Source organism: Saccopteryx leptura, chromosome 11, assembly GCF_036850995.1.
Source record: "Saccopteryx leptura isolate mSacLep1 chromosome 11, mSacLep1_pri_phased_curated, whole genome shotgun sequence".
Lineage (NCBI taxonomy): Eukaryota > Metazoa > Chordata > Mammalia > Chiroptera > Emballonuridae > Saccopteryx > Saccopteryx leptura.
Window position 1 is genome coordinate 9,828,454 of NC_089513.1, and position 16,794 is coordinate 9,845,247.

The 16,794-nt window shown below is 44.1% G+C and overlaps 1 protein-coding gene across 1 annotated transcript; it reads left to right on the forward strand.

Annotated features, from left to right (window-relative positions):
* Nucleotides 1-427: 427 nt before the first annotated feature.
* Nucleotides 428-13,135, forward strand: SERPINB3 (serpin family B member 3). The gene is given in 11 exon segments (XM_066352284.1): nucleotides 428-437; nucleotides 3,582-3,772; nucleotides 4,310-4,366; nucleotides 6,056-6,185; nucleotides 6,475-6,591; nucleotides 7,652-7,794; nucleotides 8,074-8,116; nucleotides 8,119-8,209; nucleotides 8,211-8,226; nucleotides 12,481-12,703; nucleotides 12,706-13,135. Coding segments are annotated over 11 exon segments (1,182 nt in total). The 3' UTR covers nucleotides 12,867-13,135.
* Nucleotides 13,136-16,794: the final 3,659 nt, after the last annotated feature.

Genomic DNA, 16,794 nt, shown 5'->3' on the forward strand with positions numbered 1-16,794 from the left:
TTTGTTTTGTTTGTTTATTTATATTGTCTTTAGGATCCACATTTAAGTGAGATCATATGATACTTGTCTTTCTCTGACTGACTTATTTCACTTAGCATAGTACCTTCTAGATCCTTTCTGTCGCAAATGGTAAGATTCTCGATGGGCTGGGACTAAATTAGACCCTGTTCGTGGCTGTGGTTAAAAGAACCCAGAGCAGTGACAACAAATGTTGGAGGATGTAGGGAACTCAGCATTCTCACACACGTTCCCATCAGATGCTGGTGATAAGACAGTCTTGCAATATGATCACACAGATGGAATCTAGTAACAATAATAACAACGATATTTTAGAAAAATAAATATTTTAAAAACTGAATTCACATATACCAAGAACAACTTGAAAGTTGCCCGAGGTGGGGTCCAGGGGAGGGAGAAATGGGCGAAGATGGCCAAAGGTATAAACTTCCAGTGATAAGAAAAATAAGGTTGTGTTAGTTTTAGTGCTTCTTGAATGTGTTCCAGGACTGCTAGCCTAATAAAAAACTAACATTTGTTAAAAGTATGAAACATTTGGAAAATTCTACATGTTTTATCACCTCCTTGGAAAGGTAATGACCATCAACCCAGAAGGGCTCTGAAAAGCCCTACAGGGAAAAAAATGTGTTTAACTCTGCTAAACTCAGGAGTTTGACGTGAGAATTATCCCCAACTCTCTTCTCGACATTTCATTAAACAGTTGTTCTGTCTCAAAAAAGAAAAAGGAAAAGATCTGGGCTTTAATGACTAGCATGATGAGTCTAGACAAGGATACTATACGGTATATTTGAAAGTTGCTTAGAGAGTACATCTTAGAATTTCTCACCGCAAGAAACGAATTGTAATTCTGTGTGTTGATGTTACCGGGTGGGGACCTGGCCCAGAGTGGGTCTGTGTCAGGCAGGCTTGTGGTGTATGTGTTCTTGACTTCGCGCAGAAGAGATTTTACAACACAAGTCCAGGTGATGTTAAGAATACATTTATTAAATACAATTGGGGACAGTGAAACAAGAACGAGTTTAGGATAGAAGAAGTAACAGGAGAGAGCCCAGGCAGGCTGGTTGGGCTCACTGGGAAGTCTGAGCATAAAAGGGGCCTTAGGGACAGGTTCAGGGGGTCAGCCTGGGAGGACCTGCTGCTGCCCACTACTCCTCTGGTTGCAAGTCTCATGGGAACCCTTAGAGTCTAGGAGACAGGAAGCAGAGACCCACAAGGAAGGGAGAAAGGCATTCGCATGCTCTAGAAAGAGTGAGTTCTGGTCCTTTTGTCTTGAGGCTTTTCTCTTTCTTCAGCCAGGAGAAATCCTAGGGGAGTTCTCAGGGAGGGTCTCAACAGAACATGCATTAGGTTTCCAGATGTGTCATTCAATTTGTTGATTCATCACAGTGTGCATATAGAGGGGTCAGGGTTATTTTCTGGCCCTGTGTAATGACTGTCTTAGTTTCCCTTGTTCTACTTCTCAAGGAATTTCCCTTGCTTCTAGCTATCCTGACTCAGTGATGGGTATTAACTAAATTTATTGTGGTAGTCACTTTGCAGTATATACATGTATCAAATCTCTTTCTTTTATAGTTCTTTCTACACCCAGAGTGTGGCTAGTATAGTATGGGTAGTGGATGCACATGCAGTTCCTGAGCTAGGTCACCTGCCTGGATACTTCACCTTTGCAGTTCACCCCCCCCATAAAAACTTGGGTTTTTGTTCCACTGCTCCATGCCTCTGTTCTATCATCTCTGAAATGGGTATAACAGAGACGTGCCTCGATGGGTTATCAAAGGTGTAAGTGGGTGAATACATATCCCAGCTCATAAGCATCAACAATTTTTAGTATTACTCAAGCACACAAAGAGACTAAGGCCCCGGTGAGAACACAAACAACCATGGCACACGATGAACATCTTCTTCTCAGTTTATCTAACAGGCCGTCGACTCCATTCTCCAGCCCAGGCATGAAGCTGGCAGACTCAAGGACAGGGTGACAGAGAAGTGTCATTATTCTGCTATCTCAATTTGTTTCGTTTCACAGTTATATCAGAAATAGAATGCTGCCAGGCACAATGGCTGTTTGTGTTGAGTGTTGTTCTCACTGGGAGCACGTTAACCTAGTGAAGTCAACAAGCTTCCCACTGACCTTGGAAAAGAGGAGAAATCTGGAGTTGGCTGCAGGAGTCACAGGAAGCTACAGCTTTGGGGGAAAGGCCAATGATTCCTGTCCTTCACATATTGCTCAACACTTTGTCAGAATTTGAGCTACTTTCCTGGTCATGAAGAACAACCACTCAGGAAGTGACAGGCTGCACAAACCCTTTCACAACCTACATTTGCAAATGTAAGGTTCTGGTTGCTTGGTGTTTGAGATGGTCATGGGAGACAATTCACCACCAAGAGGTGAAAGGTGAACGGTGTTTTTTTGTTTGTTTGTTTGTTTTTTGTTTTGTTTTTTTACAGTGACAGAGAGAGAGTCAGAGAGAGGGATAGATAGGGACAGAGAGACAGGAACAGAGTGAGATGAAAGCATCAATTATTAGTTTTTTGTTGCGACACCTTAGTTGTTCATTGATTGCGTTCTCATATGTGCCTTGACCGTGGGGCTACAGCAGCCCGAGTAACCCGTTGCTCGAGCCAGCGACATTTTCTCAAACCAGATGAGCCCGCGCTCAAGCTGGTGACCTTGGGGTCTTGAACCTGGGTCATCTGCATCCCAGTCTGACGCTCTATCCACTGCGCCACCGCCTGGTCAGGCTGTTTTGTTTTTTTTCAAGGGTTAGTTCTGGTTGGGCATAGCTAGGGGAATATAAGGAAGCTGGAATTATAGGTTCATTCTTGTTGCTAGTAGAAAAACATCTGCATGCCATGTCCCGTGATCCAAGGATGGCATGACCCAGACCCATGGAAAGGAGTGGAACAATTGGACAATGATCGTGTCTTTACTCATAAAGGCAGGAAAGGGTTGGTCTGGTTGAGAAATCAAATGCTGCATTGCTTGAAAGAGCACCTGTAGGACGGCGGGGCGGGAGAGGTATATATATTCGGGACCTCGCCCATCACTCACCACACACAGACCCACAGGCTCCCTGCCCACCTGCTTCCTCCAAGAACACAGGTAAGCACTTCCGCTGCTCCCGCTTAACAGTATGATCATTGTGGGGAAAATCATAGCTATCACGTGTTCTTTATCATGCATGTATTTCATCTTGCATGAGGAGATTATACTCACAGCTGCATGTTATTATCCACATGAACCATGGTCTTGGCCTCTGTTAATAAAGCCTCTTCTATGCAGATCTAGTACAGCCAGGTACGAAGAAAAGATTAAAATGTTCTCTTACTTTCTCACTCTTAAATAATTTAATAATTTAACTCTCAATAATTGCATCAGTCTTCTAATTATAAAATTAATACATGTACCTTATAGAAGATTTGAAAAGTAAAAAAGGAAGAGAAGCTTGAGTTGTTGGAATCCTAAAACCCAAAAATATTGGTCGTTTCTTTCAGACAAATTCATTACACAGTCACCTTCTGTTTGGTAAAGTAACTACAGAAGGAATTGGTTGCTTTTTCAGGAGTTGCTGACCACACCAATAGCACTGTGGGCTCACTCAGTGAGGCAAACACTCGCTTTGCATATGACCTGTTCCAACAATTCAGGAAATCAGAGAAGGAAAATATCTTCTATTCCCTACTCAGCATCACATTAGCCTTGGCCATGACTTCCTTAGGGTCCAAAGGACACACTGCATCAGAAATTCAGAAGGTGTCAGCTTTGTTTATGTTGACCAGTTCAGGCTGGTCCCTCTATTGGCTTGTGTGCAGATGGTCATAGATCTGGCTGTTCCCATGGATTGTACAGTGGGAACAAGTATTCCCATGACTGGTCTAACAGCTTCCCTGTGCCTATACTTCCTGTGGGAGCTAAGATGAACCCCTACCATTGCCCAACAACCAGACGTGAGGCTTAAATGGGGAATTGTTGGTAGAAGGGGTAGATTGACCTAAATCCATGGGAAGCATTATCACGTGTGTCCGCGGCAATGAAAGAACATGAGTTAGATTCTTTGAAGTGATTGGTCATAACCATCTTGTCTGTTTTCTTAAGGAGCAAACACACTAACGTTTTCTTTATTCTTTATTCTTTGCTTTGGTTTTGGGAGTTTGTTTTGTTTTGTTTGTTTGTTTGGGGTTTAGGTTTATTTTTTTTCTTCCATTCTTTTTATTTGTTTCTCTTAATGTCCTCTGATGTAGACACATATTCTAAGTAAAGTTTTCTTGTTCCATTTCCTGTCGCTTCCAGGCTCTTCACTTTAATGGAGTCACAGAGAACACAGCAGGAGTGGCCGCCACAGTTCATGTGAGTTGCACAGCACTTGGGTCTAGAAGGAACATCAACTACCCAAGAGGTCATAGTGTAAACTGGGACTTTCACATCAACTGTGAGATTTTTTAGGGGAAATCTTGGGCAAAATAGATTGAACAAACAGAGTTGTTTTTTTATTTCATATTACAGACTTACACATTTCATATTTTTGTTTTCCTGAGGGGAGATCAGCATTGTGATGAAGAGCATGGGTTCTAGAACCAATAAGAATTGGTTCAAATTGGTTCAAAAGAAGCACTTCAAATTTCTGCTCTACTGTTCCTACATGGTGACCATGAGCAAGATACAACTGCTCTGAGCCACAATGACCTTATTCCGATAAACTAGGAGCAATGAAAGATCTGCCTCTATTCACAAAAATACATGCAACACGTTGCAGCAATGCCTGGATCACTGGAAACCTTGATTTAAAAAAAAATACCGTGCCCTGGCCAGTTGGCTCAGCGGTAGAGCGTCGGCCTGGCGTGCGGGGGACCCAGGTACGATTCCCGGCCAGGGCACATGGGAGAAGCGCCCATTTGCTTCTCCACCGCCCCCCCTTCCTCTTTGTCTCTCTCTTCTCCTCCCGCAGCCAAGGCTCCATTGGAGCAAAGATGGCCCGGGCGCTGGGGATGGCTCCTTGGCCTCTGCCCCAGGCGCTGGAGTGGCTCTGGTCGCGACAGAGCGACGCCCCGGAGGGGCAGAGCATCGCCCCCTGGTGGGCAGAGCGTCGCCCCTGGTGGGCGTGCCGGGTGGATCCTGGTCAGGCGCATGCGGGAGTCTGTCTGACTGTCTCTCTCCGTTTCCAGCTTCAGAAAAATACAAAAAAAAAAAAAAATGTGTTATCGCTATTATAGAATAACAAAAAGTCTAGTAATCACAATAACATTGCTAAAAAGCATATAATTTTCATTATGTCGTAAGTAGGATTAAGAAACATAAGCATATATCCAAGTTTTGGGAAAGGACTGTATGCGATACACGGCTTATAGCCTTAATAGTCCGAAACCCTGAGTTAGCAAGGAAAAGGTTCTGGGTTTAGACAGGCCTAGTTTCAAAAATGGGCTCAGTGACACTATCGCCTTGGAGAAGCTACTTAACTCTCTGAGCTTCTTGTTTTCGTCTGAATTAGACTAGGGACTTAGAGATGCCAACATAGAGCCCTTCAGTAATAAACCAGCACACATTGTTCCTCCTCTTGGGGAATGGCCATCCTGAGTAACGAGTGTAGGTGACAGTCACTAGGTCTGAGGAGATAATACTGCCAAGGACATAGGGCTCCATGTCATAGTATATTAAAATAACTAAGTCCAACATTCTCATACCACTGACAGCTGTTAGAAATGACAGGCGGTCTAGTCCTTAAGGAGTCTGCATTCAGATGGAAGGTTGAGCTTCACCACTGACCCCATCAAACCACAAGCCAATTAGCAATGCTGCTGCCAAGAGTCCACAGGAGAAAAGACTGGGGTAGGTTAGAGCAGGAAGAAAAAGAGTTCTGGACAATTAAATGGAAGGATTATGAAGGATAGTTGAGGTGAAGTATATCAAATACCAGAGACCTACAACAAAAGTCCTCCATGGGGCCACCAAACATTAGGGATGGGTCTAACAGACACAGCACATGGGTTTAGTACTTACATCGACGGAGGGTTCAGCAAGCTCCCTTTTTGATGTTTGAAGGTTGAAAAGTCCAGAAAGGTGCCCCAGCAGTTTCAAAAGCTTCTGACTGAACTCAAACCCACCAACACCTATGAGCTGCACCTCGCCAACAGGCTCTACGGAGAGAGGAAGTTTCCATTTCTCCCAGTACGTTTCACGGGTCTACTATGCCTTTCCTCAGCATCTTGGGTCCTCTGTCTTCAGTGACCAAAATGGGGAAAAGGAGTCACATGAGCCCGGCTGACCCACCGGGAGATCATTTACCCAGAGGTGTCTCCTAGCCTCTGTCTGCTGGAGTGCCTACAAGCCTGACAACCCACCATTCAAGTGTGGGTTTAGGGGTGACTTTGTATAGTATGTTTGGTCATGATTAAACATCATTTAATTTGGGAATACATCGTTCCTGATCAATCACTCTTCAGTTTTTTCCCACATCACAGGAATACTTGGAAACGTTAAGAAATTTTACCTCGCCAGTGTGGAATCTGCCGATTTTGCCCATGCTGCAGAAGAGAGCCGAAAGAGGATTAATTCCTGGGTGGAAAGCCAAACGCACGGTACAGTGGGAGAGGATCGCCCCTGAGAAACCACTCTGAGTCCCCACTGCGCACGAACCCGTGCCTGACTTTGCGGGGGCCACCGGGACACTGGGGTGAGATGCGATTGCAGAGAGGTTGGCAGAGGGCGCTGCAGATGGTGCAGGGTCCAAGCACGTGAGGAGAGAAACGAGGGGAACCCAAGAAGGACCACTGGGCCAGCCACGTGGACACACAGCTGGAGATTGACAGCATCGGTGTGGACCCCACATCTCTGCTCAGACCCCATCTGGGGGTCATATCTTTTACTTGACAGCAGAGGCTTAACATCTAGATTACGATTGCTGAGACAAAATAGTAGAAAGGGATTCCTAGGCCTTTGTTAACTGGGAAATAGACAGCTCTGCTGTAACCCCCCCCTTCCTGCCCCCCACGCGCCCACTTTGCCATCCCACAGCCATGCCCCCGACCACATCAGGGAGCTGGACAAAGCCTCTATCCTATGATGCATACCCTCTCTCCCCCCTGCCCTCTCGACTACTCCCACAGCCATTCAAAGCGGGCGCTGCAGAGCGGAGGAGGACACCCCAGGGAACGCGGCTGACTGCGCGCAGGGCAGCGTTTCCGATTGCGCGGCTCCTGTCCTTGGTCCTAATGGACTCTCGGCCCTATTTCCTCTGAGTAGTGAGCCTACCTTTGGAAAACTAGAAAGAAATGGAGGGAAGGAGGAGGAAAAGCAGAATAGAATGGGAATATGGAGAAACGAAAAGAGGAAAGAAAGGAGATAAAAAATGCCAGGAGGAAAGGGAGGAGGTGCGGAGGGAGGAAATGCATTTGTTGAAAGATTCGCTGAAGTCAGCGCGCACAGGGCAGCTGGTCACACTCCTAGTTACAAGGGGCGTCTTCTCCATCCAGGACACACCACTCATCAAGCGGGTGCTGTGAGACCACGTTGGTCACAGAACCCCTAAAGTGGTGACTTGTGTGGCCAACTAATGATCACTTCAACTTTCTCTTGCAACTTCCCCGGCAAACCACTTGGACCTTCCACAACAGACCTTTGTTTTCCTCTCTTTTGCAGAAAATATCAAGAATCTCTTTCCCCAAAACTCTCTTGACAGCACCACCATTCTACTTCTGGTGAACACCATCTATTTCAAAGGGCAGTGGGACGAGCGATTTGACCCCAAAAAGACTGAGCAGACTGAATTTTGGCTGAACAGGGTACTGCCTGCTCTTTATTAATTTACATAACGCAGCGTGGCCGAGCGCGGAATGTTGCCTCTCAACACACCTTTGGCTCACGCTGCAGCCGCGGGCGGGAAACAGCCCTTACCAACGCTGTTCTTGCTCTCTTCTCTCTCCATCCCAGGTGTCCCAGCTTATCGCTTAGATAGATGGAAGATGTTTGGTATCTCAGCAGTATTATCGATCTTTTGTTGTTTGTTTGTTTTTTAGTGTCTGTCTCCCTTGGCATCGGTCGGCCACACTAATTTCCCGTAGGATCAAAGCAAGCCCGTGCAGATGATGCAACAGGCCATCCGTTTCATTTCGCCTCACTGGGGAATGTGCAAGCCCAGATCCTGGAAATCCCATACAAAGGCAGAAACCTGAGCATGGTGCTGCTGCTGCCAAAAGAGAGACGGTCTTCCACAGGTAACAGCGTGTGCTCCCTGTCCTTCCCTCTGGTGCACATGCTTCCTCATAGCAGTACAACACTTGTGTGGGCCGTTGGTGGAAGCGGTACTCATGCCCGTAGGTGACGTCTGGCGGGGCTCAAGGATCGGTCTCACTGCCTCTTCTCTACGTGCAGCCTAAAGAGAACCTGGCATTCTGTCATGTTCCAGTAAATGAATAAATAGATGAATAAATAAATATTTTAAGTATGTATCACATTGGGATGTGGAAGGATATGTAGTATACATTTTAACATCACAGGTCCCATTTATATGCTGATGAAACCATGAATGTCTGGTCAGCAGAATATATATATACCTTGGCACACACGTAGAATATTTGACAACCGCAAGAATCTCTGATACCCTTCAGTTTATTCATTAGAAGATGAGAAACTAAGACTTTTTTTTTTATTTTATTTTTTTAATGGGGTGACATCAATAAATCAGGATACATATATTCAAAGATAACAAGTCCAGGTTATCTTGTCTTTCAATTTGTTGCATACCCATCACCCAAAGTCAGATTGTCCTCTGTCACCTTCTATCTAGTTTTCTTTGTGCCCCTCCCCCTCCCCCTTTCCCTCTCCCTTTCCCCCCTCCCCCGCCCTAACCACCACACTCTTATCAATGTCTCTTAGTTTCACTTTTATGTCCCACCTACGTATGGAATAATGCAGAAACTAAAACTTTGATGGAGGTGACACGTGGAAAATATATGCGAGGTCACCTAGAAACAAAAGCAAGCAAATGAAAGCACCCATGGGCGCCATTTTGCATACGGAATCCCAGTGGGGTTGTGGGTCATAGACAGAGATGTATCGTGATGGTCACTTTTCATTTTAGAAATAGCCTATCCCTAGGAGCTCAAAGTCATTTGACATCTCATTCCTGTGAGAAAAAAAAAAGTAAAAAAGAAAACAATGATTTTTCTTCTTAACATTATTGTAATGATTAAAAGATAGAGTGTAAAAATATCAATAACACTATCTGGCATGTTGAGGACATTCCAAAAATGGCCATCTGCAACTACTGCAACGGCCACTGAGGCTGCTGAAGTTGTAGTGAGCTTGCCACACTCGGCATACGTACTGTGCTGCCTCTGGGAAGGTGTGGTGAGTTTATGTGAACGGCCATTGTGATCTGCGTCCCCCACTCAGCAGTCCTCCTTATCAAAGACATCAGGAACCTCCATCCGGGGATTTACCTTACGCTAATAAGTCTAAACAAGGAGAAAGCTTTTAGACCAAAGTGGCTAAAAATAATGAAAAATGCAAAACAGGGAACAACGGTGCAGCTTTATGTTGCTGATAGTTTAGCTTAGGGACTGGCATACAGGAAATGCTCAGAAAAGGTTAATTACATAAAGATATAGACATTGACTATCAAGTTAATGGGTAGTATTATGTAACAATTTAAATGTGATTAAAGAAATATACAGCTATATGGAAAATGTTTACAAATAGGTCAAGCAACAAAAAATAAATAAAAACAAGTTGTATGTTATAAATTGTAAAAATAATTATGTACAAAAGGACACTAACTAGTAAAGAGTTTAAAATTGAAACATGCAGTGGACAGGCAGTTAAGAAATGGAGATGTAGCCTGACCAGGTGGTGGCGCAGTGGATAGAGCATCTGCCTGGGATGCTGGGGACCCAGGCTCGAAACCCAAGGTCACCGGGTTGAGTGCAGGTTCGCTAGCTTGAGCACGAGGGTCACCGGCTTGAGCATGGGACCATAGACATGACAGCATGGTGAATGGCTTGAGTCCAAAGGTCTCTGGCTTGAGCCCAAAGGTTACTGACTTGAAGCCCAAAGTTGCTGGCTTGAGTAAGGGGTCACTGGCTCAGCTGGAGCCCCTTGGTCAAGGCACATATGAGAACGCAATCAGGAGGAAGATGGCAGCGGAGTAGGCGGACGCACAGACGCCCAGCTCTCAACACCAAACTGGAATACAAATTAATTTAGGAAAAATCAGCATGAAAAACCAACACTGAACTGCAAGAACAGCTCTCAAAAACCAAGGAGCAAAGAGGAAGCCACAATAAACCTGGTAAGGAGTGCCTGAATCTCCTCTGCTTACAGGAACGGCAGGGGGGGGGGGGGGGTGAGGCTGAGAGCCCAGAGAGGATTTCACAGAGGAAAAAGAGCAGAAACTGCTGCTCACAGCCACTTACCTGGTGACCAGGGAGCAAGGTGGGTTGAAAAGACCAGCTTATCTCCCAAGTGGAAAGGACAAGGAGAGGGACAGACTGTGAGGGGCTAAGGTATGCAAGAAACGAAATAAAAAAGCTGACTCATTCGTGCTGGAGGCGGCCATAGCTGGGGGAGGGACTGAACCTTTCACAAAACAGAGCTGAAGTGCTTCCGGATCAGAGATCTCCAGACATCTATCCAGCTCCAATCAGCGCAACAAGACACAGCTGAAAACAAGAAGTGGGGAGGAGGGGCAGTAACTCAGGTCTCCATGGAGATCTGAGATACACCTCCCCCTACTGAAGCTGAGAAAAAACCCTGCCCCCAGTGAGATTAGTAGGTGGAAGAGACCTTCATGGTCTCAGGTTACACCCACAGCATTCCTGGTTACAGTTTCAAGGAAGCCCCCTGCTGAGATCAGTTAACAAGACTATCACCTGTTAAGAAAACAAACAAATCAAGACTTCAAAGCTGCCCAAATCCAAAAGGTGGATTACAAATAATAGCTGATACCAACCAAAGAAGACCTAGAAATAACACAACTGAAAACAGGAGGCAGAAAACACCAAGCCTAGACTCAAGCAACTCTACAAATAAAACACCATTATGAGAAGACAAAGGAGTGCAACCCAAATGAAACCACAAGAGACACCCTTGAGAGATGAGCTGAGTGATACGGAAATAATCAAACTTCCAGATGCGGAGTTCAAAATAATGATTGTAAGGATGCTTAGGGATCTTAGAACAACAATGGAGGGGCAGTTTGAAAACCTAAATAAAGAAATAGCAAGTATAAAAAAGGATATTGAAATATTAAAAAAGAATCAGTCAGAGATGACAAATACAATATCAGAAATGAAGACCACAATGGAAGGAATTAAAAACAGGATGGATACAGCAGAGGATCGAATCAGCGAGTTGGAGGACAACTGGAATGAAGGCATGAAAGCAGAGAAGAAAAGAGAAAAGAGACTCAAAAAGTCAGAGGAAACACTTAGAGAGCTCTGTGACAACATGAAGAGAAATAACATCCGCATCATAGGGGTTCCTGAAGAAGAAGAAAAAGAACAAGGGATAGAGACTTTGTTCAATCATATCATAACTGAGAACGCAATCAATGAACAACTAAAATGCTACAACTACAAATTGATGCTTCTCATCTCTCTCCCTTCTTGTCTGTCTTTCCATCTCTCTCTCTCTCTTCTTTGCTAAAAAAGAAAAGAAAGAAAAGGATACACATAGTTTATCTTTTACAAAATAATTTTATTTAATGATCCTGTTGTTTTATATATAATACAGAATATTAGTTTATTATACATATATATAAGGTCTACCGGAAAGTTCTGTCTGTTTCTATCACAACAAGTTTCAACACGTAAGCACATGTTTATTTGGCGCATGTGTGCCTCTCTATTTTTATCACTTATGTATACATACTGATGTAGCAAATTAACTAAAACAAAGTTGATTCATGTTAGTCTTATGTGTGAAGCAATAGTGTACCCAAGACTACTGATAAAGTTCATTTATGCCACTGTAATTTTTATGAATTTCAACAAGGAAGAAATGCTACAGAAGCATGTAGAAATTTAATGAAAGTGTTTGGTGAAGGAATAATACTGACTATCACTTATTTTTGTCCTTACAAAATTTTTTGAAGGGCAAAAAATTCGAAAATGAAGAAGATATCAAACAAGCACTGGTTCAATTTTTCGCATCAAAAGATAAAACATTTTTCAAAAATGGGATATACAAATTGCCCTCACGCTGGCAAGAAATCATTAATAATAATGGCAATTATATTATTTAATAAAGTTTATTGATGGTAAGAAAAATTTGTGTTTTGTTTTATTCCAAAAACAGACAGAACTTTCCGGTAGACCATATATATATACATGTATATATGTGTATATATATGTATATATAAAACTGCATCTCCAGTATTCACATTTGCTGTAATATTTCAATCCAATGTTAAATTGAGTTCAGTGTCCACTGAGAATCACATCATTTGTTATTTTTTTCCATTGCTACAGCTGGAAGATAAACTCACCACTGAGAAGTTAATAGCGTAGTCGAGCTCACAGAATATGCACAAGACACATGTGCATTTGTACCTACCTCGGTTCAAAGTGAAAGAGGTCCACGATGACAGACCTGGGGATGGTGGATGCCTTCAGCCACAGGATGCTGACTTCTCGGGCATGACAGGCAGCCGAGGTCTCTTCCTGTCTCAAGTCCTACGCGTGTCCTTTGTTGAGGAGAGGAGGGCACAGAGGCTGCAGCTGCTACCGGCGTGGGAATGACTGTATTGTCGGCACCCCGCTATGAACTGTTCAATTGCAATCACCCGTTCCTGTTCTTCATCAAGCACAACAAGACCAACAGCATCCTCTTCCCTGGCAGAATCTCCTCCCCTTAGATGCCATTAGCATGCCCCTGCTTTAGGGGAACATTCCCAGCCTTGTTCCAGTACAGTGATTGCGGGAAATAGGTTTCCTTTAGTTCTCTTTTCCAATCCCATAGTCGGCCCTGAGAGTGTAACGGTTGCAACAGCATGTTTGTCTATCTCTCTCTTTCTACAAACACTCTTAAATGTACTTTGTTTCCCTGTGATGATTCCACCATTGGGACAAAGTGTTCAAGATAAGGTAAAAGGGTATTTCATCACTGTATCTTCTAAACTTGAAGTGTTGCATCTGCTTTTTCAAAATTTCTATCTGCTATTCAAATTTATTAACCTCACACCTACATTTATTTAAAAGTAAGCGATACCTGGGACCCTTACATGTCTAAATTTTTTTGATTTTATGAACTACTTTGTCAATAAAATGGTACCTTATTCATATTGTTTGCTGCATTTCCTTAAAGATGAAAACCAAGCCTCACAAACTAGCTATGTTGTGTAAACAAAAGGATACATCCCTTCGTCCCTTATGAAGCCATATTGTTCTCTTCTGGAGAAAACCCTCAATGTATAATCTTGTTGGCCCCATCAGAACGGGGCTCTGTCAGAGTTATTTATATTTTATACCTAGAGCACACACAGAGGGTCAGCCAGCAGCTGTGTGACGAACGAATGAATGATTGAGTCATTCTCTTTAAGTCACTCAGAGCCTATCATTTCTTCTACAAGAGCTCATTTATATTTCTATTATAAAAGACATTACAAAAATCCAAGAATGTACTACCCGCCTCACTGTGGCTGTGCATGCTATTCCTCCGAGAGCAGAGCCGTCTCAGGGTACGGAAACCCAGGGCCACGCCCTTGCCTTCTAGAACCTTAACATCTAAGGCTGCATTGTTTCTGTTCCTGATAACTGTCTGCCCTAATGGGTGGAAACCAGAAACACTCATTCTCCAAAATATTAGCTAAGATGATTCACGTTTCGTTTGAAACTAAGAATGTACTTGCTTTCTTCCTAAGAAGAACTTTTTTTAAACCTATATTTTACGTCTAACAATTTTTTAAAAAGCAAAGCTTGAATTTTTTTTTTTTTTTTTTTTTTTTTTTTGGTAATGATCAGACTAAAGTGAAGTTCACCTCTAGTTAATTGCACCTGAGAAATAGAGCACATTCTGCATTTATATTTATTCCGGGGGTTGCACACCAATGACCTTGAAGGCAATGTCAAGGCAGGTACTGCAGCGGACCCTGGTGCTCTGTGATGAAGCTCCTCACAACACTGTCTCCTGCTGCTCAGAGCACACCCCGGATTGCACAAGGGGTAGTGCTGGGAAGGTCATCCTTTCCACCCCAAGACCTCGCCCTCCAAATACACAGCTGCACAGATGTAGCAGTCACAGTGTTCGGAGGTCCCGGGACCTTCTGCTGCCCCTCAGAGGCAAGCATGGAAAGGATGCTAACTTTAGGATCAGTTATTCTGCCCACACAGCCCCACCGTGAAAGATTTTGGGTGTGGCGACGAGCTAAAATTTGCTTGGAGCTGCAGAATGCTTAAGAAATAGAGGATCAGAAGTAAATATTTTCAAAACCCAAGAGTTAGTTGAAATAAGCTTAGTGAGTCAGAACTTTTAAGCACCTTTGATGGGCTTAAGAGACACATCGGCTTATAGCTTCCTGGAAAACTTGCTTCCAAATACTGACGTGGAAATTTCAAACAGTGAGAAAAATACCTCTCTACCCTGGAAACCACTAACATTTTAGAACTGATGAAATAACAGCTTAGAGTCCAGTGTGGTGGCTAAGAACAGGATGGTCATGATTTGGTTTCCATGCAAAGTTAGGGGATGTTACTGTCACTGTTCGTAATGATGATGATGGTGGTGGTGGTGGTGGTGGCAGTGATAGTGAGGGTAGAAAGATAATGGTGAAGAAAATGGCAGCCAACATTAATTGGATGCATACCACATTCCAGTTTCTTTAATAAGCATGTATTCTATTTATCTGCACAAGAGCTCAATAAAGTAGAAACTCTTAAAAAACCAATTTTTAAGACAAAGAAACTGAAGCTCAGAAAGGTGAACTTGACTGCCCAAGGCCATGTATCTACTTCCAAAGCCCACACTTGTGTCCAGTTAGTCTGACCCTAAAGTTGGCACACAGAAGGAGGCTTTGGAAATGGACGTGAACAAAATGTGTTTTGGTTGCTAAAGTGGCTGACTTTAATGCCCTCTGTAAGCCTGGATTAATTATTCTCCATTATAATTAGATAGTGGACCATTTCCTAAGGAGTAGTTACCAGTATAACATTTTAGAAGTGATATTAGAGATCATTTATACAATTCTCTTCATTTAAGCAATATAAAAACAAAATTCCAAAGAAACTCACGGCCATCCTGGAGATCCCAGTGAGGTCAGAGGTCAGGGCAGAGTTAGGGTAAACACTCCAGCTTTTCCTGACTCCAGACCTGTCGGGCTGCACTTTGCTTCCTTCCCTGCATGGGTTGGTAAACTTAATGTTACATGTCCCATTGCCACTCAGACATTGATCTGTTACCCCTCAAAAACACTGGCTGCCTGGGGGTGCCCACTCCCAGATATGCTTGTCCTTGGCCATCAACGGGCTCAGTACTGACTGCACTGAAATTCATGCCTAACAGATTTTGTGGGCATTCAAGTTTTCACTGTCATATTCTTCGTTGAAAACTAGTCATTAGATGCTATTTCTTTGTTCCCCCAATAAGTTGGTGGATAGAATGTTGTCTCCAAGATGTGTGCAAGAACCTTAAACTAGTCAGACTTTTGAGCACTTGCATTTTCAGAGATGGGATGCTGAGGGTGCAAAGGTGACTACAGTGAGTCATGGAGAGAGAAAGCATCATCTCCCCCAAGCGCTCTGGGAGGACTGCATTTGGTGGGATAGTTTGGGAGGGGCAGAAAATGTCTCAAACTCAGAAATATCTGATTTGCATTTTTCAAATTCTGGATGTCAGTGTACTGATTCATAACAGGAATCGTACCATAAATTCCGTCTACCTTATCCCTGGGAACTCCTTCCCGTTGCTGAGTTCACAGATCAAGTTGTACGTGAGAAACCGGCTTGGTCAATGAAGGAAAAGAAAAAATTAAAATGATATCCCCAGCATGAGACAGGCCCTGTGCACCAGTCTCTTTCCTCTGCTCTACCTCAAATCCTAATAAGCAAGAAGAAGAAGGGGGCAGGCAAAGGTAGAGAAGAGGGGCGGGGGAGGAGCAAAAGAAGAAATAGCTCTGTAAAGTTAGGAGGCAGGCATAACTCAAGGTCTCATAGTTCATATAAGGCTGTGTGGGGGTTCAGAGCTAGTCACCCCAAGATGTGTCTCTGCGGTATGTGGGACTGCTATGAGCTGAAGCCACTTGCACTGCGGGCTCAGGAGCAACGTCTGCCCTCCCTTGACAACCTGGAAACATCCGAACCAGGGCCCTGCTCATGATGGGAGACTATCGGGTGACTTCTGCCAACGTCTCTGCAGGACAGGACACTTTCCTATTTACTAATCATCCGCCTTCTCATCCTCTGGCGATGGCCCGTGGAGCCCCCAGGTCAGCTGGCTGCATCCACACAGGGCAGAGCCTCTCCCTGAATACAGGAGAAAGTATAACTGCTCCAGGAGTAAGAGGCGTGGGCCGGCACTCCGGTCAGCAGCAGGGAGTCTTCCAGCCCCTCATGGCTCAGGAGCCCAGACCACAGGCGTCGCCTGCCCCAGAAGCACAGCCTTCCAGCTTCTGCTGTGATGGGGAAAGCTGCCACAAGTGCTACTCCACCCCAACAGGGGGGAAAAAAAGGAAGTTTCTGGATAATACACAAATTCTTAAGGCCATCAGAAAGCCTGAAAACTGAGGAAACACAGGTGTCTCCAAGACCAGACAGAAGGCCAGCACTGACTTGCCTGGGGCCTTAGACAAG